At 39.9% G+C, this 25,108-nt stretch overlaps 1 protein-coding gene across 3 annotated transcripts in view; it reads left to right on the forward strand.

Moving 5' to 3' along the window:
• The first annotated feature begins 3,550 nt into the window (after positions 1 to 3,550).
• Positions 3,551 to 25,108, forward strand: part of KRAS (KRAS proto-oncogene, GTPase) — a 38,691-nt gene continuing 17,133 nt past the window's right edge. For 2 of the 3 annotated variants that reach the window (XM_032645067.1, XM_032645066.1), the window contains exons 1-3: positions 3,551 to 3,740; positions 7,581 to 7,702; positions 24,899 to 25,077. In XM_032645067.1, coding sequence (XP_032500958.1) covers positions 7,592 to 7,702; positions 24,899 to 25,077 — 290 coding nt within the window. In that variant the 5' untranslated portion in view covers positions 3,551 to 3,740; positions 7,581 to 7,591. The remainder of the gene's footprint in view (positions 3,741 to 7,580; positions 7,703 to 24,898; positions 25,078 to 25,108) is intronic. The other variant, XM_032645068.1, reaches the window with a different exon arrangement.

Raw genomic sequence — 25,108 nt, forward strand, 5'->3', positions numbered from 1 at the left:
TTGTTTTGGCTTTGATTATATCACAGGGTATCCCGTGAAGAAAAGGGTAGTATGATCTTCATTAAGCAAGATCAAAAGGATGTGTGTGTGTGCGTGTGTATACGTGGCTGCCTTCCCAGAAGAGTATAACAGTAGAGGGTAGAAACTTCAGTTACATCTTAGAGCAAGTCTGGAAGCCCCAAGTTTATATTTTTTGTTATTCCCTCTCTCTTTTCCCATTGTGATCACCGTGCGGGCCTGTGCACTTGTCCTTGAGGAGGGCAAAGAAAGGGAGAGCCAGAAAGGCTATTCAATGCAGCCACTGGGCTTGAGGAACAGAAATCCCCAAAGCTAGCAGAAGGTGCAGCTGCCAAGGAGAGAGGAATTTGAGTAACTAGATCAGAGTTTCTCAATGTCCAGACTGCCAACCACCACCTTAGGATCACCTGGTTGGTTAAAAATGAAGATTTCCGGTTCACCTTAGACCAACTGAATGGAATATCTGGATCAGGGGCCTAGGAACTTGCATTTTTGTAATTATGCCTGGTGATTCATGAAGTGCTTTCTTTTGAGACCCACTGCTCTAAGCCCTGGGTCAAGGAAAGAGTGTGGGGGAGAAGGATGCTTGCTCTGAGAGAGTGCTCAGGACCAAATGGTGGAAAGGCTTGTCATGCATGTGTATCCATTACTGTAGGTGAGAAAAGGAAGAAGAGAGAAAGTGTGTGAGGTGAGGCAGGGGTGTAGAGTGCACAGAACAGAGAGTGGGATACAGGTCTGTTTTGGCAATCCTGAACCCAGATGATAACTGAGACACGTGGATGGATTAGGTTTCTGCTAATGCCAGAATTTTCACACTCAGCATAAAAGTGCTATATAAAGCTTTCCCCTCTTCTATATTACAGTCCTTTTAAGATTTATGGAGCACCAACTACAGGGAGAACATTGTATTAGCAGCTGTCAGAGAAAACAAGAGCTTATCATGTACTTGAAGTTGGACAAAATAAATCTGTGATTTACATTGAAGAGTGACTACAAAGCAACGTACAAATAAGTGCAAATTCATTCACTTAACAAAAACTGTGTCCATTATGTGCAGACTTTTCTAGACTCCCTAGGGTGTGGTTTATCAGAAAGTGATGTGGGTGAGTTTACAGGCAGATTTTGTAAGAAGGTGAACAGAGAGATTACAGAGAATTTAAGGCATTGTGTCTAAGGAAGGATTTAGATTCACACAGTTCCGAAGCAGGGTACATAACTTCACTCATTGAACATTCCATACATTTACTGAGTGCCTATTGTGTTTGTAGCAGTAAGTAAAACAGACAAAAATCCCTGCCCTTATGGAGCTTATATTCTGATGGGAAAGAGACAAGAAAACAAAATAAGTAAGTTATATGGTATATTAGAAGGTGATAAGTGCTCTGGAGAAAAATAGGAAGAGAGGGGGATTCCCTGGTGGCGCAGTGGTTGAGAGTCCGCCTGCCGTTGCAGGGGACACATGTTCGTGCCCCGGTCCGGGAAGATCCCACATGCCACGGAGCAGCGGGGCCCCTGAGCCATGGCCGCTGAGCCTGTGCATCCGGAGCCTGTGCTCTGCAATGGGAGGGGCCGCAACAGTGAGAGGCCCGCGTACCGCAAAAAAAAAAAAAAAAACCAGGAAGAGAGAGAATTTCGGAGGAGGGAGAGATGCAATATCAGATGATCTTTTGGGAAAGTCATTAGAAGACATTTGAACAACGATTTATAAGTAAGTGTCAAAGGAAGCTTTGTGGATATACAGTGTGTTCCAGATACAGAAGCAGCACGTGCAAATTCCCTGCAGAAGCCTGCCTGCATTTTCAAGGAACAGCCAGGAACCAGCATGTAAGTCTGGAAGTGAGGAAGGTGGACTATTGGGTAAGAGCTCAGAGAGGAAAGGAGGCAGGGGTGTCAAATAATTTAAGCCCATGGAGAACCTGGAGAAGATGCATGCTTTTATATTCAGCAGGATGGGAGCCCCTCTGAGTGCGAAGCAGAGGAGCAAACGCGATCTGACATGAAGGATACTTCCTTTCAGCTGTGTGAACTTGGGCCCCATTTCTAACCTCTCTAAATTTGTTTCCTCTTGTGTAAACTAGAGAAAAGCATCGGACTTCATGAGGCTGTTGTGATGATTAAATAAGATGATATGTGCAAAACGTTTAGCATCTACCTGAACTAGAGCAGGTATATTCTTTTCCCTTCCCTGTTTTCCACCTCCTCTCTTCTGCCTCTTCCACCTGGTACCAAGGGCCAGGAGGGGGAGGCAGGACCCAGCCTTGCAGAGTACATCCCACATAAGGGGTAGGAAGGAAAGGGGACAGTTGGTGTCAGGCCTAGGTTAACAGACTTACTAGTTGGGATTTAACATAACTGTGTTATTCTTCCTGTTCTATGAGGCGGAGTAGAGGGACAGAACTGCAAGTAGAGACTCAGATGGGTGGTCCTATTAGGTATAGGCGCTGGTTTGCCAGGCCTCAATCTTTAGAAGAAAACTCCCCCAAACCTTTCTAGGTAGTTTATCAACGCAGGCTCTGCGCATGCTAGCAGTTTTAATGGTTCCATTGTTTAATGTGTTAACTCCCTGAACGTTAAGTGATTAATTTGTCTTCTAATTAATGTTTGAATGATTCTCCTCAGGTCTAGACTATTAAGGGCACTTCTATTTAAAAATAGTCTGTCGCCTGCTTGTGCTGCCAGGGGCAATAGGTACATTTGAGGTCGCCGTTTTGAGTGACCCTTGATGGCTTCGAAATATCCATAAAAACAACAACGAAAAACAACAGACCCCCTCCCCCTTAATTAGTGATGAAAGGCTTTGTCGCGTTAGTCTGGGCCTGGGGCTAGGTTCCCAGCCCCAGAGTGTGGAGAATGGTATTCTCCAAGGCGTGCTCAGAAAGCCCCGGGTCGGGGAACTGGCGGCCAGGTCTCTCCGTAAATCACCCAAGTCGCCTCCCACTTTGGGTGACTGCATGTTTATTTACTTGCAGTAAATGATAGTAAATGAATGTGCCCAAGTGTAGGCCTACCCCAGGGGTGGCGGGATCTTCGCAGCTCCACCGTGTGGACCCGAGAGGGGCGCAGTGGGGTGCCTGTGGCGTCTCCTGGGTGCGCGCAGCGTAGCGCGGCGGCCCGGATCCGAACCTGCGACTGCGAGCTAGGCGCTGCAGCTGAAGCCTGGGGGCGGGTCCCGCGTGGGTCCGCCGCTGCCCCCTCCCGCCCACCCGCGCGCGCCGAGGCACCGCCCAGAACCGCCCCGCCTTCGCCGGCCGTGCGCCCCCAGCCCTCCACCGCCCCGGCCGACTGCTTCCTCCGTCGGCCCGGCCCCCGCCCCTCCTCCGCCGACCTGTTCCGCCCCCTCCACGGCCAGGCCCGGCCCCCTCCCTCTCCCCGGCAGCGCTCGCAGGCTCGCTCTTCCCTCTTCCCACACCGCCCTCAGCCGCTCCCTCCCCGCACTCTCGTCTGGAGAGGAATCGAGCACCGAGCGCATCGATAGCACTGCCCTCTGCGGCCGCCCGGCCCCGAACTCATCGGTGCTCTCGGAGCTCGATTTCCCTAGGCGGCGGCCGCGGCGGCGGAGGCACAGCTGCGGCGGTGGTGGCGGCGGCGGCGGCGGCGGTGGCGGCGGCGGCTCGGCCAGTACTCCCGGCCCCCGCCATTTCGGACGGGGAGAGAGCGCGGCGCAGGCACTGAAGGCGGCGGCGGGGGCCAGAGGCTCGGCGGCTCCCAGGTGCGGGAGAGAGGTACGGAGCGGACCACCCCTCCTGGCCCCTACCGGGGTCCCGACCCTCCTCTCCGGCGCCGGGCGGGGCCGGCGACGAGTGAATGAATTGGGGGTCCCCGGAGGGGCGGGGAGGGGGCGCGGGCGCGGGGCCCGGGCGGGCGGACGGGGTGGGGGGGGGTCTGCCGGGGTAGACGCGGGGACGCGGCGACGCGGGGAATGAGGAATGGGCGGTGCGGGGCTGAGGAGGGTGAGGCTGGAGGCGGCCGCCGCTGGTGCTGCTTCCTGGACGGGGAACCCCTTCCTTCCTCCTCCCCGAGAGCCGCGGCTGGAGGCGGCCGGGGTGAAACTCGCGGGCCGGGCGGGCCGCCCCTCGGGGCGGTCGGGTGCGGTGGAGGTTACTCCCGCTGCGCTCCAGCCTCCCCTCCCCCTCGCCGTCCTTCCCTCTCCCTCTCTCTCCCTTTGCTCCCGCACCTCTTCCTCCCTTCCCAGCACTCGGCTGCCTCGGTTACTGCCTTCTGTGCTGCATCTCGCATCTCTAGGACGAGGGTATAAACTTCTCCCTCGAGCGCAGACTGGACGGCTTGTGGTCCTTTTTTCAGTGTGTAGGGGGATATATGAGTAAGAGAGGAGGTCGCGTTTTGGAAGCGCAGAGGAAAGTGCTTAGAGACCACTGTTTGAGGTTATTGTGTTTGGAAAAAAATGCATCTGCAGCCGAGTTCCTGACTGCTCCCCTCCCCCATGTATGGGCTGTGACATTGCTGTGGCCACAAAGGAGGAGGTGGAGGTAGAGATGGTGGTGGAAGAACAGGTGGCCAACACCCTACAACATAAAGCCTGTACTTAGTGAAAAAGAAAAAGTTAATCCCAGAAGGTCTGTTTTGCTTTGTCAAGTTAAAACACACGCAGCAAACCCGCAAAGCAGAAGCAGGGCTTTTTCCTTGCTAGTTGAGTGTAGACAGCAATAGCTAGAATTGTATTTGAAGTTTAATTTGCCTGTTGTTGTCCTTTCCACTATCTCTTCTGTATTACCCTTATGCGTACATATTTGACCCCCATCCCAGGAGTTATTACCGTACTCCTAAACGGCTGTCACACAATTTTTTTTTTTTAACTGACCTACCAGAAGAGTTAATTGTAGGAATCTGCCAGCCAACTGACTGAAATACTCTTAGGCATGTGCATGTTGTAGTTGAAGTCCTCAAGTAGCCTTCTTAAATCTTGATATCCACCAAAATAAGGGGTTAAGAACAGAAAGGTATTTTCTAATTTTTTACACAATATACATGTTACATTTGTAATGGAAAAAATCATTCGAAAAGAAATCACAAAGGGAAAAAAGTCTGTTCATAATCATCTCAGAATCAACCTTATGAGTGATGTCATTCTTAGGTGACTAAGGTCCAAAATGCTGACTCCGGCGTGTAATAGACTAGAGATGACAAATATGGTTGATAACAATACTGTTTACTTTAGACTGTATCCATCCACAGGCATTCTTGGTTTTAAGAGATAGTAGATGAAATGATAATTCATTTTGTTTTATGACAAAGTGAAAATTCTTTTCCTGAACAGACTGTTCTGTTCCCAGTTACACCGCTTGCTAGCTTTTGTAGCTTTGGGTGAGGGGTCTCCTTCTGGCCTATTGATCATCTTTGGGAACCCAGTTCTCTCTAGTGGGTTTAAATGTTACTTGATTTTTGAAATCCAAGTCAAAGATTTTTTTCAGAAATAACCATTGTAAAGAAGTAGACCAGAAGGTGTGTGTCTTTCAGAATTCACACATGTATGTACAACTAAGCTCTAATCCAGTATTTGTCCACAGTCTCTCTTAGACTAGCAAACTTACTGGTCATAAGGATCTGGACCCCTTTACACTCTTAAAAGTTATTGAAGATCCTAATTTGGAGTGTGTCAATATTTAGCACAATAGAAATTAAAATTGAGAATTAAAAAATATTAATTCATTGAAAAAAGAAATAATAAGCCCATTACTTGGTAACAGAAGTAGAATTTTTAATGAAAAGTAACTTTTCCAAAACAAACACAAAAATTGTGAGAAGAGTGGCATTGTTTTGCACTTTTGCAAATCTCTAATTATATGGTTTAGTAGACAGCTGGATCCTCACATCTGCTTCTGTATTCAATCTATTATCACACATCTGGAAAATTCTACTGTACACTTGTGAGCGAATAAGAGTGGAAAGGGTAAATCACATCACAGCATTATTGTGAAACCAGTTTTTGACTTCTTGGGCCCTCTCCCAAAGTCTTAGGAATCCTAATGGGTTCCTGGAACACATTTTGAGAGCTACTGTTCTGGGCTATCCAAATTTTATTGGAGGGGTAGGCTGGGCAGGGAACTAGAGGATACATTTTGGTGAGATTATCCTCACCTATCCCATTTGCTGTGGTCAATATTAGGAATGAAAAGGGGGAGCAAACAGGATGTGATACATGTTTGTGGTGGCCCTAGTCGAGGCTAGGTGCTGCAGAGCAGGCCAGGGAGGAGCTGTGATACGACAGTTGTCTGGCCTGTCTGCTCTCTGTGAGTAGGTTCAGGAATAGCGTGAAGAGGTAGTTAGTATGTTATCACTTGGAAAAACATATTACATTTGGGGGGGGGAGGGTGGTGAGGTGCCTATTGGGATAATTCTTGGTCTTCGGTAAATAGGATGCTGCATGTATATAGTGTTTATATACAATATCTGTACATTCATTAATTTTGAGCTACTTACTCTGTAATAAATTATTGTTCATTGACTGCCATTCTTTCTGCAGTTCACTACTTATTTGTAGTAATATCATGTAGTTATTGAGGGAAAGGAGATTAAAGTAAATAAATTCATTTTCATTTCAAAAAGTTTGAAACAGCTGACTAAAAAAATATTTTCTGTCTTGGCGCCGTTAACCTTACAAGTTTTCGATATTTATTGCTACTGTTGGGAGATGATGTATGAGAAGCAGAGAATAAAAGTCATGTGGATTACTGAGAAATACATCTTTTAAAAATTCTCTCATTAAAAGTGTGCTTGTCTTTAAATATTATATAATTATATTTTTCTTGCGCAAAGTGCTATTTTTCAGCACTGATACAGCATTATAGATTGTGATTGATGATCACATCATCTGTACTGAATAGTTAGTTAAAAATTCTCGAAGTTCTCTTAGTTTTTACACCGTTATTTTCCCCAGCAGATAATGTACAGATTAAAATGTTACCAGGTATCGTCCTTATCTGCTTTGGCATCTCAGTTTTTATTTTCCCAGTATACTGTCCAGCTTTATTTGACAGTCCTCCCCCGACCCCCATCTGATTCTTGCTAACTGTCCAGGAGAACTACTATGATGATGCTTTTTAAAAGTTTTCTGTAGCTGTTGGCCCCAACAGAGGCACTCGGCGTATCCACTGTAACTCTTAGGGGCCCGAGTCGATGAGGAATACTGTGGCGATAGCTGTCAGCAAGTTTTGTGTGGGTGTGTCCTCAGGGTATAGAGCAGTGTGCTTGACACTTGTACTGAGTGAAGTCATGGCCTGCTCCTTCGAGAGCCATTACCTGCTGCCGAAGAGCAGACAGGCTCTTGAGATAGAGCCACCTGAATCCAAGGTAAAAGAACTATGTACTCCGAATGAGTTTTTCTCAAATGCTGATGGAGGAGTTTGTCAACGAAGTACAATTCATTACCAATAGACATCTGTAGTCATCCGGAGTTTTGTCATTGAATTTTGTGAGGTATTTTGAAATAATGTTCCATATAAAGGTGAACTTGTGTTAAGAGGTATTGATAGAGTGTTTGGGTTATATTAACCTCACGTGTGGCACACGTTCTAATTGAGTCACATTTCCATTTTTGTCATAAGGCCTGCTGAAAATGACTGAATATAAACTTGTGGTAGTTGGAGCTGGTGGCGTAGGCAAGAGTGCCTTGACGATACAGCTAATTCAGAATCACTTTGTGGATGAATATGATCCTACGATAGAGGTAAATCTTGTTTTCATATGCATATTGATTTGTGCAGGCCCATCCTTTGGGTACAAAAAAAGGTTTCTCTGATCATTTTCTGTGACTACTCATCACAAGGTAGTTATACTGATAATACTTTTATTAAGTTATCTAAAATGTACTTGGATTTCAAGGCATTACTCTGATATATGAGACACCAGCCTGTTTTCTCTCAGGACAATACTACTATCTGTGACGTTCACTCCGTGTTAGTGTATGTGCATTTTGATTGGAAGTGTATTTCAGAGTTTTCTCACAGGGTGAAAATGTGAATTTACATCTTATCTGTAAGATGAGACATATCTAACAGTCTTTTTTTTTTTTTTAATGTGCCTATTTTTATGGGGTTTTGGTATTTTTTTTGGTATTTTGATGTCACACATAGAGTTGATTTATACTGGTGAAGTGTAATCATTTGATGATTGAATTAAAAACACTGAATTAGTATTTTCATGTTTTCTCTTCACATTGAAGTAGTGGAGAACCTACAACTACCTGATGCATTTTAGAAAGCTCATTCTTTGCGTTTATGTATATGTATATCAGGTGATAGGTAAGAATACCATCACCAATCCTTACCTTTGCTTTACAGCCCTTTTTCAATTTATTCAAGACAATGTTAGAATTGTTTTTTTATTACAAATTGATTAATGAATAATTTTCAGACTTTTTCAGTTTCATAAAAATGTACCAAAGGAATGGCCAACAGCAAAATGATAGAATAAAGGCCTAGCAGAGACCTTGAGGTCACGTAGTATGTTTCCCAGTGCCTTCTGGCAGCACTATACTCAGATGATCTCAAGCAGATAAGGATTTATTTAATCCCAAAGACCTGCAGGAGGGAATGGCACACAGCTGCCCTTGTTAACTAATTTCCAGAATGTAATTATTAGCATATTTCATGCATAATCTGAATCTTCCTGTGAAGTTTAACATAATATCAGCTCATCTTTGAAATAAATGTATGTTATTAGATTATTTCTTAGACTTCTTTACCCCAGGGCAAGCGATCCTAATCCCTTAGCTTTTTTTCTAGATCTGATATACCAGTTTTTTTAATCAGCTCTGAAAAATTTCCCATAACTTTCTCTGAGTCCCAAGCTGTAGGGTCTAGAATAGGTCAAAAATGCCCTGTTATGGTACTGTGCTGTGTAATGTCTTAAAAAAACACCTTGACTGCACTTAGGTAGGTTCTGAGGGCATTGTTGGCCTTGGGAAGATGTTTATGCAGTGTAGAACTTTGAGGATTGACAAGGAAATGTTCATAAGGAAATGTCAAATATTTCTGGTACTGGAGGGAGAAAAATGAAGAAATAACCCTTATTTACAAAGATCTGATTTAAACATAGAAGCAGCTTTCATTTGGCTTCCAAGTTTAATAATTTGCATTCGTAAAAGGGAAGAATCTAACTGAAGTGGACCACCTATGTAATAGTCTCTCTGTACTTCCTCTTGGCAAGTCAATTCAATGCTAATGGTTTTGTTTATTTTTTACTTTGAGGAGGATTAAATAGTTCACCTATTTCTGAAGCCAAGGTTACTCGTCATCACCATTTAAATTGGAAGTAAAAGGACATTTTAACAGAATTTAAGTTAAGCATGGCAGTTTTCCTGGGATTCTGGAATATGATTTTGATTTTAGCAGAAGTGCCCTCCATCTTTTCTGGAAATCTGAAGAATTCCATTACACTCTGTTTCCTATCAGAGGTCAAGAATGATGTATAAGAATGTGATTTAAAAAAAAAAGGTTAGGAAACCTTTTGGTCAAAATTGTTAAAGTGCAATATAAACCTGAAAGAAATAAAGCTAAAAGTCAGTCCTTTATTTTGGGGGAAGGTAAAAAAAAGTTTAGAAACTCAGACCCATTAACTCTGATTATGATTTCTGCCAAACCAGAAACTTGACCCAGGGAAGCATTGATTACCTGTGAACTTTGAAACTGACATTCCGTCACTAGTGTAGCCACCTGGGAAATGGTTATCAGAGATTGTCTCTTATCTCCCAAGTTACAGTGAGTCTCTGAGGGAACTGACACATTGAATTCTTGGTGTAGTTCAACTAGAAGAAAAGCAAGAGAATTTAGTAGTTTATTTTCATAAGTGGTTAAACAAAAATACTGACATGGCGTTTTTGTAAAAAGTTGAAGGGTAGTGGGTATCACTACTGCTGTTAAGTTTCTGGTAGGTGAACAGTGTAGGTCAGAGAAAATAAGAGAGGTCATAGACTTGGCACATTTGGAGTTCTCATCAGTTTTTCTGCATTAAACAAATGGACAGAAGTTTAGGAAAAAATTTTAATTAACTAATACCATATTTTCTAGTGGTTTAGAATTTTCAGAGATTTATATTGGGTCGGCCAAAAAGTTCGTTCGAGTTTTTCATGTTATGGAAAAACCTGAGTGAACTTTTTGGCCAACCCAAAACTGTGAGCCAGGTAAGGAAGGTGGTCATTGTTTCTTTCATTTTATCAATAAAAATGGTCTCTGAGAGGTTGTAACTTGCATAAGGATACTTAAGCTAGCAAGTGGTGGAATTTTAAGTTTTCTGAGACCAAGTTAAGTGGAATTTCCACTGCACCCTTGTATAGCTTTTTAAAAATGAAAAATTAGCCTTCAAACTAAAAATATTTAGTGTTGGAGGCTGATTCAGATTATTAATATATCAAAATTTGAACTTAGCCTACTATCTAATGGCATCTTAATAGCAGAGATATGATATAGAATTAGGTATGACATGTAGATGGAGCATGTTTATATTTACACATGATGATCACCTTTACTTCTGTTCTGAAAAGATTTTACCTTTATCTTTTATGAAGCCCACTGAAGAGTTCGAAGAGAGAATGAAGTACCTTGTTAGTGGTGCAGGATTATTAAAAACTCAGTCCCCAAACACAATACCAGGCTAGAAATAGTATATGTTTTTATAGTTTGGAGATCATGTTATTATAAAAACATGTTCTCTGAAATGTGTTTTCTAAGGTAAAATTTGGTGGAAGCAGAAAAATGGAAGTAGAGATCAGAACTGTCAGTTGGTCAGTTAGCAAATATCTAACAAGTATCTACTGGATACAATATAAAAATAGACATAGAAAGAAGTATTTTTTCCCAGTCTCCAATTCATTGACATCTGTATGCTTCTGTTAATGTGACATTTCTAATTCAGTCCAAGTATTATGCCCTTCTTTGATGAAACAGTTTTCTAGTCAGTAAGAAAGAATGGAGTCATATTGGATTGATTTGTTCCATCTTTAGTGCTCTGAGCCGTGGAGTGTTTATTCACCAAGATATATCAGTTTCTCTTTAAAAAAAATTTTCCGTGTTAATTATGGAATTGCTGATTAAGGTATTTAAATTATAGAGAGAAAATTTGTAATACGAAATCAGTATTGAAGAGTGGTGTAAGAAAAGCTCTGTTTAATATTGTAAGCTGTTATTTTTCTGTTTTTTTTGGTTTTGTTTTTTAACATATGTATCAGTAGTTATTAACAAGGAATAGGTGGTGACTTTGCCCCTCGGGACATTTGGCTAAATCTGGAGATGTTTTTGGCTGTCACAGCTTGAAGAGGGGGCTGCTACTGGCCTCTGTAGTGGGCAGAGGCTGGGGTTCTGTTACTCCTCCTGCAGTGCACAGGAGGGCCCCCCAGCAAATAATCACGTGGTCCAGAATGTCAGCAGTGCTGAGGTTGAGACCCCAATACTATGCGTTACATGTAGCTTTAAACGTCCTATAAATTGTGAGGCTCAAGTCCCTGAATATCGTTTATGTTAGATTTTTTTAACATAGTATAGATTTAAACCTTACATTTTCTAAACTAACAATATGTTATATTAGCTTACACTAGTGTTCTGTTAAAACATTCTGTTTTTAAAACAAGGTACAACACAGCAATTTTGTACATCCATTTCTCTTCAAGACTGTGGCCACTCTTCTCCCCCCCTTTCAAGTGAGTGCCCTCTACTGGTCAACTTATTTGCTTTTATAATAAAAAATGAAACCCTAAGTTTGGATATTTTTTCTTTTTAAACTGTGGGTATAATCAATTTATAACTGTATAAATTTTATTTAAAAGACTTATTTTGTATAACTAATGTTTTAACAATCTAAAGTGTCAAAAAAAATCTAAAGTAACAGTTTTACTTTGCCAATGTTATTAAGATTACTGTGTGGACCATTTAGGCCTAACTAATTAAATATATGGGTGAATATTTTTGACTAAGAAAGGAAATGTGGCAATGTAGGAGAAAATAGGGTGGTGCCCTTGTTAGCACTGCTTGAGGTCACTTTGTCTGAGGGAATGAGAAGGGGCACTGTGGCTCTGTGAATTTCTTTTCATGTACACAGGAGGTACCTTACAGAGTTCAGAGCTTAGAGATGTTTTACATGGGGTGTTAGGAAGGGCCTATTCGAAAGTGGCAAATTGTGAAAGTTCACATTTTGTAAATTTTTATAGGATTGTAGGATAGTTGAGAACGCCTGATTTTTAGAATAAACTAACACAAAATTCAGGCACTGTATTTAGGTCAATTTAAGAATAAGTATTTACTTAATAATAACTGTTTGTTGAGCCCTGAATGTTGAAAATTATTGGACATATTTTATTCTAACTGGGGTTTTTGTAAATACAAAGCTTTAAAAACATGCAAATGAAAGTTGGCAAAGGAAATAAATGAAAGGAAAAGAAAACTTTATCCTTTATCGTTTGGCGTCTCTTAAGAGTCTGGTTTAAGCAATGCAACTAATTTCTTAATTCCGTAAATGTTATTAGTGCCTACTCTGTACCATGCAGCCTTCCTACGGTCTAGAGATACACTGAGGAGCAAAAGGAACTGCATCACTGCCTTCATGGAGGTTATTAGTCTTAGATATATTTGGAGAGCAGTGTTTCTAGACAGTGATCCTAACTATATATAACTTAATTTAGAGGCTTTATGCTTTAGGAGGGCGATAGATTTCTTATATCTCTTAACTATATTGTCTCATAGTTTCTAGGTTTATGGAACAGTTATATTATTGTGATCTTAATGTAATAAAATTAGAAATGGGTAGTAAAAACAAAATATTTGAGAGGATTAACTAGGGCTATATTACTTACCTTAGGTAATTTTTGAACTTTCTATTTTGAAAATTTCAAGCCTATGGAAAAGTAGTGAAAAATAGTACAGTGAATACCTCTTAACCTTTAAACTAGACATAGTTACTTTCTGTGTGTGTGCCTGTGTATGTACACACACATACTTGAATACATATTATTTATTTTTGCTGCACTTTTTTAGAATAAGTTGCGCATGTTAGGACCCTTTACCTCTAAACACAGGGGTCTGGCCATATACAGCCTGTGTCTGTTTCTGTTAAGTTTTATTGGGGCACAGCTGTGCTTGAGTGTTTACATGTTGTCTTGGCTGCTTTTGCACTACAGTGGCAGAGCTGAGTGGCTGCAACAGAGACCAAGTACTGTCTGTCCTTTACGGAACAAGTTTGCTGACCCTCTTCTAACAATAAGAATAATTCATTGTATAACTACAACGCAGTGACAAAATTTAGGAAATTCAACATTGATACAATGTTTTATCTAACATATAGTCCATGTTCAAATTTTATCAGTTCCCAGAATGTGCTCTCAGCAATTCTTTTTTTTTTTTTTTTTTCCTGATCCCAGGATCAAAAATCATGTGTCACGTCTCACAATCTAGAACAGTTTCTCAGCTTTTCTTAGTCATTCGTGACAGTGGCACTTTTTGAAGAATTCAGGCCAGTTGTTTTGTAGAATGTCCTCTCCTTTAGTTTTGTCTGATTGTTTCCTCCTGGTCAGATTTGGATTAAACATTTTTGGTAGAAATACTATGTAAGTGATGTTATACCCTCCTTGGTGTATCACATCAGGAGGCACAAGATGCTGGCTTGTCCCATTATTGATGATGTTATGTTAACATTGGTTATTTGGTTAAGGTCATATCTATCAGTTGTCTCTCTGTAAAGGTATCTTTAGTTCTTTTATAATTAATGTGTACTCTGTGGGGAGATACTTTGAGACTATAAATATCCTGTTCTCCAACATATTTGCACCCAGTGGGATGTAGTAGCCACTGATAATTCTAACCAGAACAGACTACCACCATAGTGACTGCAAAGTGGTAGGTAATCTAACTCTGTCATTATTTCTACATTTATTATTTGACATCTACCATAAGTAAGGTTTCTCTCTTTTCTCTTCCCTCTCCTTATTTATTTGGTTTGTCTTATTTGTATCCGTACAGACTCATGGATTCTTTTTTCATCTGATGTGTTAAAGTCTATTCTTGTCATTACTGATTTTGGTGCTCAAATATATTTTTGATTTGGCCAGTGGAATCCCTTTCAAGCTGGCCTCTGTATCTTTTGACACATCCCCATCAGTTTTTGAGCTCTTTCTTACTTTCTGGCACAGTGTTTTCCGGGTTCCCTTTGTTCTTTCCCTGTCCCTACCCTGGATTCAGCCATTTGTCCAGAGAGCCCTAATTCCTTTTACTAGGGAATGATATTTAGAAATTAAGTCCTGGATGTTAGGTGGTGCTACTGGAGTGTCACTGCTTCTAGACCCTTTTCAACAGACAGAGCTAAGCAGTAGATTTTATTTAAAAATCATGAGTTCATTCTTCCTCCATGTCTTCTTTCTCCCATGATGAGTACACTGGTTCTACCTTGTGTAAGTTTTAATGTTAAACGTTAGACAGCTATTGAAATAAAAATGATAATGTCAATCAACACAGATTGAATAATTTAACATTAGGTTAGCTTTTTTATTTGTGGAATTGGGATTAAATATTTTTCTCCATTGAGAGAAAAATAGGGATCCTTTTCGTTTTCAAAGTATTCTTTTTTTTTTGCGGTGCGCGGGCCTCTCACTGTTGTGGCCTCTCCCGTTGCGGAGCACAGGCTCTGGACACGCAGGCTCAGCGGCCGTGGCTCACGGGCCCAGCTGCTCCGCGGCATGTGGGATCTTCCCAGACCGGGGCACGGACCCGTGTTCCCTGCATCGGCAGGGGGACTCTCAACCACTGCGCCACCAGGGAAGCCCTCAAAGTATTCTTAAACCATTTGGGAAAAGATTGAGCTATTTAGCTACATAAAGACAAAAACACCTTTAACAAAAATCCAAGACAAATGGAAACCTGGGAAAACTACTTGCATCATCTGTCAATCAGGAAGCTCTCCTGTATTTGAATTAGAAAAAAGCAAACATCCAAATAGGAAAAAAAAGGCATATAAATAGCCAACCTATCCACACTCACACAAAAAGTGCTGTCGAAACATATTAAAAGATACTTCATTAATGTAGAAATGCAAGTTCAAACAATAAATAACATCTTTTATTTTCATGTTGGCTAAGATTAAAATGATAACAGGCCTGGAAAGGTATGGAAAATGTGTACTCTTTATGCTGTAGTGAGAGTATACCTTCTTATAAACTTTCTGGAGGTCATCAGTTTGGCAGTATTTATCAAAATGGAAACTACATGTCCTTTGACGAATTGATTCCACTTACAGAAATTTATCTGAAAGATTCATTTGGATAAGTGTTTAAGATGTATACCCAGGAGTGTTATTGCAGTGTTGTTTATAATTTTTAAAAGTGGAAATAATCTACACATCTACCAGTAGGGAATAGGTGAGGTAAGTTATGGTATCTTTGTACAAATTATATTATACAGTTTTCCGAAAGGATTAGGTAGATCTATATGTACTGACATTGAAAAACTGTCCGTTATGTAAGAGAAGCTGTATCATAGCACTTTGTGTAGAGTATGAGTCTGTTTATTTAAAAACAATGTGAATATGTACTAAAATATGGTAGGACGTATGCCAAACTCTGTAGTGTTTTTTTGTTTGTTTGTTTGTTTTTTTGTTTTTCTGTACACGGGCCTCTCACTGTTGTGGCCTCTCCCGTTGCGGAGCACAGGCTCTTGACGCGCAGGCTCAGCGGCCATGGCTCACGGGCCCAGCCGCTCCGTGGCATGTGGGATCTTCCTGGACCGGGGCACGAACCCGCGTCCCCTGCATCGGCAGGCGGACTCTCAACCACTGTGCCACCAGAGAAGCCCTGTAGTGTTTTTGTCTTTTAAAAAATGAGCATATACTGTTTGAGAGGGAAAAATAAATCCTAATTTTTGAGGGAGAGAAGTCACTAGAGTATTAGATACCATCAGATTACTTCATATTTACTTTCTTCCCCCCTTTTTAAAGCCTCAACAAATTGGATAATACAGATGTATTACAGATAAAGAGGTACAGTTAAAGGAATTGGTATTAGGCCAATTAAAGAACAGCTGAGAGAGATAATAATTCAAAATATGAAAATTATATTGACATCTGTAATTATTAAGATTGGATCCATGACTGATCCAGCCTCACATTCTGACCTTGGCATCAAGTGATAATTTATGGGAGAATGCCACATGACTTCAACAGGTTACAGATGTAGGCTTATAATATCCTTATTTTCAAAATCTGTTATGCAAATTTTCCTTGAGTTTATTCAGATTTTATCTCTTGGACATAGTACACATTTTATTCTCTCTAGTCCTAAGCTAAGATTCAACATTCTTATAATTTCAAATGTCCATTATTTAGTAAAGAAGTCTTTGTTTTCTTTATCCTTACTTCTAATGAATGTCTTAACCAAAAATTCTGCCATGAGACAGAAGGTGTTAAGCTCTTTTAACACCCTTACTCCCTAATCAGTACAGAAATCCTTCATAAACCTCAGAGTTTTACTCTTTTTCCCTGGAGCTTGTGCAGCTCCATTATATTTATTTTGAAATACAGTGAGTGGTTTTGGAAAAAGTAGTCCAAATGTAGATGTCCAGTGATTCTTATAAGGGCAAGATACTGCTGTTGCTATACAGTTCCTAGTAGCCAGTGGCCTGCCCCCTACCCTTTGGGCCTGTAATAGCATGTACAATGTAAAATATGAAATAACACAGTTAACTTTTTAGAGCACTTTTTCCTGGTCTTTAATCCTAATCTGTATACAAAGTCCTCTTCATTATTATTTACCCACTTTTACAGCAAAAGAAACAATAGCTTAGAGTAGACTAGAGATTAAGTAGTTTGCCCATACTCACACCGCAAGTAAGTGGGGTTTAGCAGGTGACATAGATTGAAGATTCAGGAGTGTATCTTTAGCCTAGATTTCGGCCCTGAGCATCAGCCCTATATATCAGAGCTGCCTACAGGTCATAGCACCAGAGCAACCCACGAACATACGGAATTCAACATGCCCCAAATTGAACTCATTTTCCTGTCCCCTTCCCATTATGTTCCCATCTCTAAACAATAAGCTCTGCCATTTAAAAAAAATTGAGATATAATTCACATAACATAAAATTCATCCTCTAAAGTGTACAGTTAGGTGGGTTTTAGTATATTCACAAAGTTATGCAACCATCACCCCATCTAATTCTGTCACATTTTTATCACCCCATACCAATTAGCAGTCACTCCCCAATCCCTTCTGCCAGCCCCTGGCAACCATTAATCTACTTTCTGTCTCTGTGGATTTGCCTGTTCTGAGTATTTCATGTAATTGAAATCATACAATATGTGGCCTTTTGTGTCTGGCTTCTTTCACGTAGGATAATATTTTCACGGTTCATCTATGTTGTCACATGTTTCAATACTTCATTCCTTTTTATGGCTGAATAATACTCTCTTGTGTGGATATTTGTTTATGTATTCATCAGTTGATGGGCATTTGGATTGTTTCCTCTTTTTGGCCATTTTGAATGATGCTGGCTGTAAACAGTGCTGTAAGTGATGTATGAGGGTTGTTCTGTCAATTTTACCTGTTAAGTATTTCTCAAAACTGTTTAATCTTCTCCATCTTACTGCTTTTGCTGCCTTAGTTCAGGTTCTGTCATTTCTTTTATTTTATTTTTGGCTGCGTGGGATCTTCATTGCTGCACGTGGGCTTTCTCTACTTGCGGCGAGCGGGCGCTGCTCTTTGTTGCAGTGCGCGGGCTTCTCATTGTGGTGGCTTCTCTTGTTGCGGAGCACGGGCTCTAGGTGCGCGGGCTTCAGTAGTTGTGGCTCGTGGGCCTTAGGGCGCAGGCTCAGTAGTTGTGGCGCACGGGCTTAGTGGCTCCGAGCCGTGTGGGATCTTCCCGGACCAGGGCTCGAATCCATGTCCCCTGCATTGGCAGGCAGGTTCTTAACCACTGTGCCACCAGGGCCAGGTTCTGTAATTTCTTGTAAAAGTTTCCTAAACTCATCTCCCAGCCTCCAGTCTGGTCTCATTTGTCATAATAATGCTAACAGTGGACATTGTTGATCTGATCGTCCCTCCTACTTAAAAATCTTTTAGTGATTTAGTATAAGATGAAGTTCAGAACTTCTTAAGATGGCATATTGGACCCTCCATAAGCTGGCCTCTGCTTGATGGTGCAGTTTCAGTTCTACTCACCTATAATCCCTCTAAGCTAAAATTGTGTTGAACTTCTTGGTTCCATGTATTCAACATGCTGTTTCCTGGTTTTGTGCATTCTTTTTGCTCCTTCCTGCCTGGAGTGGCCCTCCTGTCTTTCTTAATTCATACAAGCAAAGTTGATGTCTTCTCCTGTTTGTCACCATTGTACTTTGTTCTCCATAAGGTGTTGCATTTATTTCATTGTGTTTAAATTACTTGTTTACATTCATATCTCTTCCACCAGACCTAGCTCTTTGAGGTTAGAAACTATAATGCCTGGCACAGTATATGACATCCAGAAGATTTTTACTAAGTGTTCCTGTGATGCAAGGGAGAATGGAGTAGGTAGGTGGGAATGAACTAACAAATAAGCCTGTGCTTATATATCCCCAATTCCTTGTTTCTTTCCTATTATAATTCTAACATACCGGGCTATTGTACATGTTTTTAGCTGTCTTTGAGAACTAGCTGTGTACAACAACTTTTGATGGTTTGTAACCAATAGTGTAACACATCATTCTGTGATAGATTCAAATAATCTTTTAGAAGAGTAACAAAATATTTGAGCATTAAGAGGGTAAAAGTAAGTTTTTTCCTATAGGTGTTATTTAGCAGTACATGAAAAATACTTACAATAACACATTAAGAAAATCTTACAAACATTTCAAAAGTAAATCCTCAAATAATACTTCAGCTGACATTTCCAGCAGTCCTGTTCATATTTACAAGAGCATCTGATGGAATCAGCAGCATGAAGATGGATATTAAGTGGGATAAGGCTTGTAATATGCTTATCACAATATCCAGCATATAAATAAGGGCTCAGTAAATGTTGGCTGTCATAATTACTATTAATAGTAATATGGTTACTTTTAGTAAAAGGTCCTAATTTCTTTAGTTTTTTGTTTGTTTGTGTGTTTTACTATACTATGTCTTCCCATGACAGGATTAACTTTAACTGCCTGAGTTGGAAAACTAAATTGAATATGTTGACATATGAACATACTGAGTAACTTGGTTACTGTTAATTATAATGGAAAAATGACAAAATGATGTCCTGGTCGGTGAGTGTATCTCATTCTTGAAAGATAAAGTCTTAACTTTCGAAGTCCTCCATTGGGTCTGCAGATGAGTTTCTGTACATAAAACAACACTTGAAGGCATGTTAATAAATTGGAAAACACTTATAAAAATTAAGCCAGTACAAAAAAGACAAAAATTCCAAATGGGCAAAGGACACAGGTAATGGGAATAAATATGAAAAAGAAAAACTGTGTAACATTACTAGTCCTCAAAGAAATAGATATTAAAACAATAGGATTTTTGGTCTAACAAGCTGACAAAAATAAAAATATGAAACCTATTGTTGAGTGAGTGGTGATGGAACGGGTACACTCTTAATGCTGTATGGAAAATACCATAAGCGTCATGTGCGCCCCAAACCAGGTTTTCCCTATCTTAACATTCTGCCACATTTGCTTTAGATCCTTTTTTCTTTTTCAAGATATAAAACTTAATACAGTTAAAGGCCTCCGTGTTCTCTGTAAGCTTATTCTCGTCCCTCCCCAAAATGTTTAAAAATCTCTTTATATTTTGACATTAATAGTAATTAAAATTTTTAATATTATATAAAACTTGCTTGGATACATTTATTAAAATACTCTTAATGTATAATTTAAAATTTACAGCTTCATTGTTTTAATATAATTTCTAATATCTTACACTTGTGTTTATTTTTACAGTGTCTGCATATATCTGCATATATTTACATTGAATGGGTTTATTCATTTCTTCAACAGACAGTACTGATTACCTGCTGTGTTTAAGACTGACACACAGGGTGCATAGTGGTGAGCAAAACAGATGTGAGCCCTACCATCATGGAGTTTAAAGCCAAGCAGGGGGTATAGACTTGAACAATTACACATAAATACGTAGTTACAAATTATAATAGGATCACCAGCTGCTATGTGGAGAACAGACTAGGAAGCAGTTGCAGGAGATTGCATGAGACAGTCACATTGGACTAGGGTGATGGTGGTGAGTGCTTGGATTTGGAGTATGTTTTGAAAATAGATAAACGGCATAAGATTGTGGGTATTAAGCGCCTATGTAATTTTTTTTTATGGTATGATGATTTAGGATGCCATGTTAAGTATATCTCCATTTCAGCTATCGTTTTAAAAAAATAAACCATAGTTTCTTAGCATCTCTTACCAGAAGTGGCATTACTGTGTCAAAGGCTATGAACGTTGGTATGGCTCTTGATAAGTAATGTACTTGCTTTCCAAAAGGATTGTACCTGTTACTGTATCACCAGAAATGCTTCGACTTCTATGTTTAACTTTTGCCAGCATAGTGTATTTCATTTAGAAAAGTTTTTTTTTTTTGCGGTACGCGGGCCTCTCACTGCTGTGGCCTCTCCCGTTGCGGAGCACAGGCTCCGGATGCACAGGCTCGGCGGCCGTGGCTCCGCGGCATGTGGGATCTTCCTGGACAGGGGCACAAACCCGTGTTCCCTGCATCGGCAGGCGGACTCTCAACCACTGCGCCACCAGGGAAGCCCTAGAAAAGTTTTTTTTTTTTTTTTCCTACTACTTCAGTAAACTAAAATAGTACTTTAGTTGGGAGTAAGGGGAAATCTATGGAATAACTTTCCTTCATTTAATATTTTATTACGTTGAGTTAGTTTTTAAGTGGCTTTCTTTTATCCTAGTTTCCAAAGGATGTTAATAACCTATGTATCTGATCTAAAAGTTTATTCTGTTTGAAAGGCTGGAAATAATACTAATTAAAAATGTAAAGTCTTGATTCTTTTCTTGCTGTCTTTAACTAGTTTCATTGTGGAATTTATGTGGTTTTAAACTGGTTAGGCTTTGATAACCTGTACTTTCTCAGTGATGATTTTTTTTTAAATATAAAAGGAATAATATGTGTTGAGAGTACTTTAGATTTGTGGTAAGGTATTAGCTTAGAGCAGGGGTTGGCAAAATGTAAAGGGTCAATTGGGTCTTCGTCACATAATCTTTGTTGTTGTTTTTTAAACAACCATTTAAAAACTGTTCTTGGCTCATAGACCATACAAAAACAGGTGGGCAGGATTTGGCCTGTGGGCCACAGTTTGCTGTGTACCCTTATTTAGGCTCTTATGTTGGGAAAGATTCTACATTGATGCATACATTTTTTTCTACTTCCATATACTTTTTTTCTTCTGGCTAAACAAAATCTTTAGTACTTACATATCATTTTTGTTGTGCTTGCTGTCTGCTTTGTCTTAAAACCTGTCATTTCTTTTCAGATCAGATCTCACCATTTAACACTTCTGTTCTTAAGTTTTTATCAAGTTGCACTGCCTTTTTATATAGTTCAGTGACTAATTATGCTTCTAAGGATGACTGTAGTTAAAATTGGGGGCTTCCCTGGTGGCACAATCGTTAAGAATCTGCCTGCCAATGCGGGGGACATGGGTTCGAGCCCTGGTCCAGGAAGATCCCACATGCTATGGAGCAACTAAGCCCGTGCGCCACAACTACTGAGCCTGCGCTCTAGAGCCCGTGAGCCACAGCTACTGAAGCCCGTGCGCCTAGACCTTGCTCCACAACAAGAGAAGCCACTGCGATGAGAAGTGCGTGCACCACAATGAAGAGCAGCCCCTGCTCGCCATAACTAGAGAAAGCCTGTGCACAGCAACAGAGACCCAGTACAGCCAAAAATAAATAAATAAAATAAGTAAATTTATTTAAAAAAAAAAATGCAAATAAATAAATAAAATTAACTTGGGAAATACTGAATTTTTAACCTAAACCTGTTATTTGTAATCAGCATATTCTTCCTCATTGTTTATGGGCAGGTTGTAGATTACGTTTTTTCAATAACAGAATGTGACTCAGAATTTTGCTTTCAATATCTTTGGGGTTTAGAAGGGAAAAGTTAATAGGAATGAATAGGGACTTCTTTCCCAGTTTTCAGTCCCTTTGATGGAGTGTTCATCATGGGAACATGCTGTGAAATGCATGCAGAAACTACTAATATTTCACAGTGTATACTTTTGAAACACAAAGTTTTTGAAAATTTTTTAAATGGGAGTTCACTGAGGTATACATCTTAGAGGCGATACCTGTGGGCACATGTGCGTAATCCTCCAGCCACACCTTAGGTATAGATTTGTGTGGCTCCAGAAGCTATAATCTTTTAATTTCATTGTTGATAGAAAATTTTAAAGATTAAAGAAACCATTCACCATAAGGTTAACTTCAGCTAGTACTGGTAAGTGAAGAATGCGAGGTGACAGCAGTAGGTGAGGAAAAGTCTTTCGTCTGTTTCACATGTGCCGTAGCCACACCTGGGTAATGAATGGATTGACTCCAAGAAACTGTACTTTGCTCTCAATTCCTGCTCTTTCATTCTACTCCAAAAACAATGGTTTTCAATTTATAATATACAGGAGTTCTTTCAAGGATCAATAGTTAATTAAAGGAATAGGCTAAAATAAAATGTCAACCAAATGTTCAAATCTTTAGTCAAGAGCTTCTTGTTTAGAAAATTAAATATCCATCCTTTTTTTCTGACTGTTGAGATAATTGGTTTTTATTATAGAAAATTTGGAAAATACAGTTTAAACGATAAGCGTGAGATCATTCTAATATGGTAATCTTTCACACTTTTTAAAATAAAAGGCAAAGAAAGAAATACATTTAAAATAATATCTATTACCACAAAAAACGGTAAGCAAGAGCTCAATTATTTCTTAGATTAATTATCTCCATCAGAGACATACCCTTTGTTAACATTTTGATGTACATACCACCACGAGTTTTTAAATATATGTACATACAAGGTACATTTATACAGATGTGCAGAGATATTTTATTGGGATCACGCTACATGTGTATCTTTGTATTCTCCTTATGCTGTGAACAGTTTTCAAACACTTTTCCAAAAACATGATTTTCAATGACCATTTTTTTAATGATAGATTGGTCTGTTAAGTAATTCATGAACTAAGGGTGGAACAATAAGAAACAGTGTCCTTGGGCTTATACTTTATACCCATTATTAGCCCTGCCTCTGACTCCATGACTTCACCTTGCACCAGCCCTTTTCCTTATTTTTTTGAAGCCTATTTTGGCAGACAGTATGTGAAATCTTTTAGGCGTGAGTATTAATCAAAAGTCAGAGGAAAATAAGATTTTCATTTCAAGATTCAGTTATGTCACCTACCTTCTTTCCTTTACACCATCTTGGAGTTGCATGGTCTCTAAGATACCCATCTCTTTCTCTCTCCTTCAACCACTCCCTCTCTTTTTACTAGAGGTCTCACAGAATTTGCAGACAGAACAATCATTCTCTTTAGCATTATCATAGTATCTATCTGGCTGTTAAATATTGTTCCCAGGACTGCAGAAATGGATTAAATAAGGGCACTAAAATTCTCCGTATTGACCATTCTCTTATGTATTCCTTTGACTATAAATAAAATAGATGCATGACACTTTCGTAAGTTGCTTGATTTTTCTTGCCACCTAAATCATCCAGAATAATAGGATTTGTTAGAGCTATCTCATTTTGTAAAAGTTATTTTCCTTTACAGAGAATTCGGGTCTTTTTGTTATTAATCTATGCACTTACATTGTTGAATCTCTGTGTAACACCTTTTTAAAAAAAAAAAACTTTTTTAAACTGTGGTAAGATACACATAAAATTTATCATTGCTTTTTTTTTTTTTTTTTTTTTTTTGCGGTACGTGGGCCTCTCACTGTTGTGGCCTCTCCCGTTGCGGAGCACAGGCTCAGTGGCCATGGCTCACGGGCCCAGCCGCTCCGTGGCAAGTGGGATCTTCCCGGACTGGGGCACGAACCCGTGTCCCCTGCATCGGCAGGCGGACTCCCAACCACTGCGCCACCAGGGAAGCCCTATCATTGCCATTTTTAAGTGTACAGTTTAGTGGCATTAAGTAAGTTCACAATATTGGACAACCATTAGCTCTGTCTGTTTCCAGAACTTTTTCATCATCCCAAACTGAAACTCTGTGTCCATTAAACAACAATTCTCCAACTCCTCTCTCCTCAGCCCCAGGTAACCGCTATCTTATTTTTTGTCTCGGTGACTTTACCTATTCTAGGTATCTCAGTATAAGTGGAATCACAGAATGTTTGTCTTGTTGTGTCAGACTTATTTCACTTAGCATAATGTTCTCAAGGTTCATCCATGTTGTGGACTGTATCATAATTTCATTCCTTTTTATGGCTGAACAATATTCTACTGCGTGTGTGCGTGCCCCCCCCCCCCATTTTGTTTATCCATTCATCTGTTTAATGAACACTTGGGTTGCTTCTACATTTTAGCTATTATAAATAATGGTTCTCTGACCATTGGCATACAAGTGTCTGAGTTTCTGCTTTCGGTTTATATACCTAGGAATGGAATTGCTGGATCCAGTTTCCTCTGCACCCTCACTGGCACTTGTTATTTTCCCTTTTAAAAAAAAAATAGTCAACCTAATGGGTGTGAAGTGGTAGCTCATTGTGGTTTTGATTTGCAATTCCTGAATGATGTTGAGCATCTTTTCATGTGCTTATTGGCCAGTTGTGTATTTTCTTTGGAGACCTGTCTATTCTTGTACTTTGTCCAGTTTTGAATTGGGTTGTTTTTTGGTTCTTAAGTTGTGTCTAACACCTTTTTAGAAGTAAAAGGTACACCGTAATAACCCAGACTGTGTTTCTCCCTTCTCAGGATTCCTACAGAAAACAAGTAGTAATTGATGGAGAAACCTGTCTCTTGGATATTCTCGACACAGCAGGTCAAGAGGAGTACAGTGCGATGAGGGATCAGTACATGAGGACTGGGGAGGGCTTTCTTTGTGTATTTGCCATAAATAATACTAAATCATTTGAAGATATTCACCATTATAGGTGGGTTTAAGTTGAATAAAATAAGTTGACA

Source organism: Phocoena sinus, chromosome 10 (genome assembly GCF_008692025.1).
Source record: "Phocoena sinus isolate mPhoSin1 chromosome 10, mPhoSin1.pri, whole genome shotgun sequence".
Taxonomy (NCBI): domain Eukaryota; kingdom Metazoa; phylum Chordata; class Mammalia; order Artiodactyla; family Phocoenidae; genus Phocoena; species Phocoena sinus.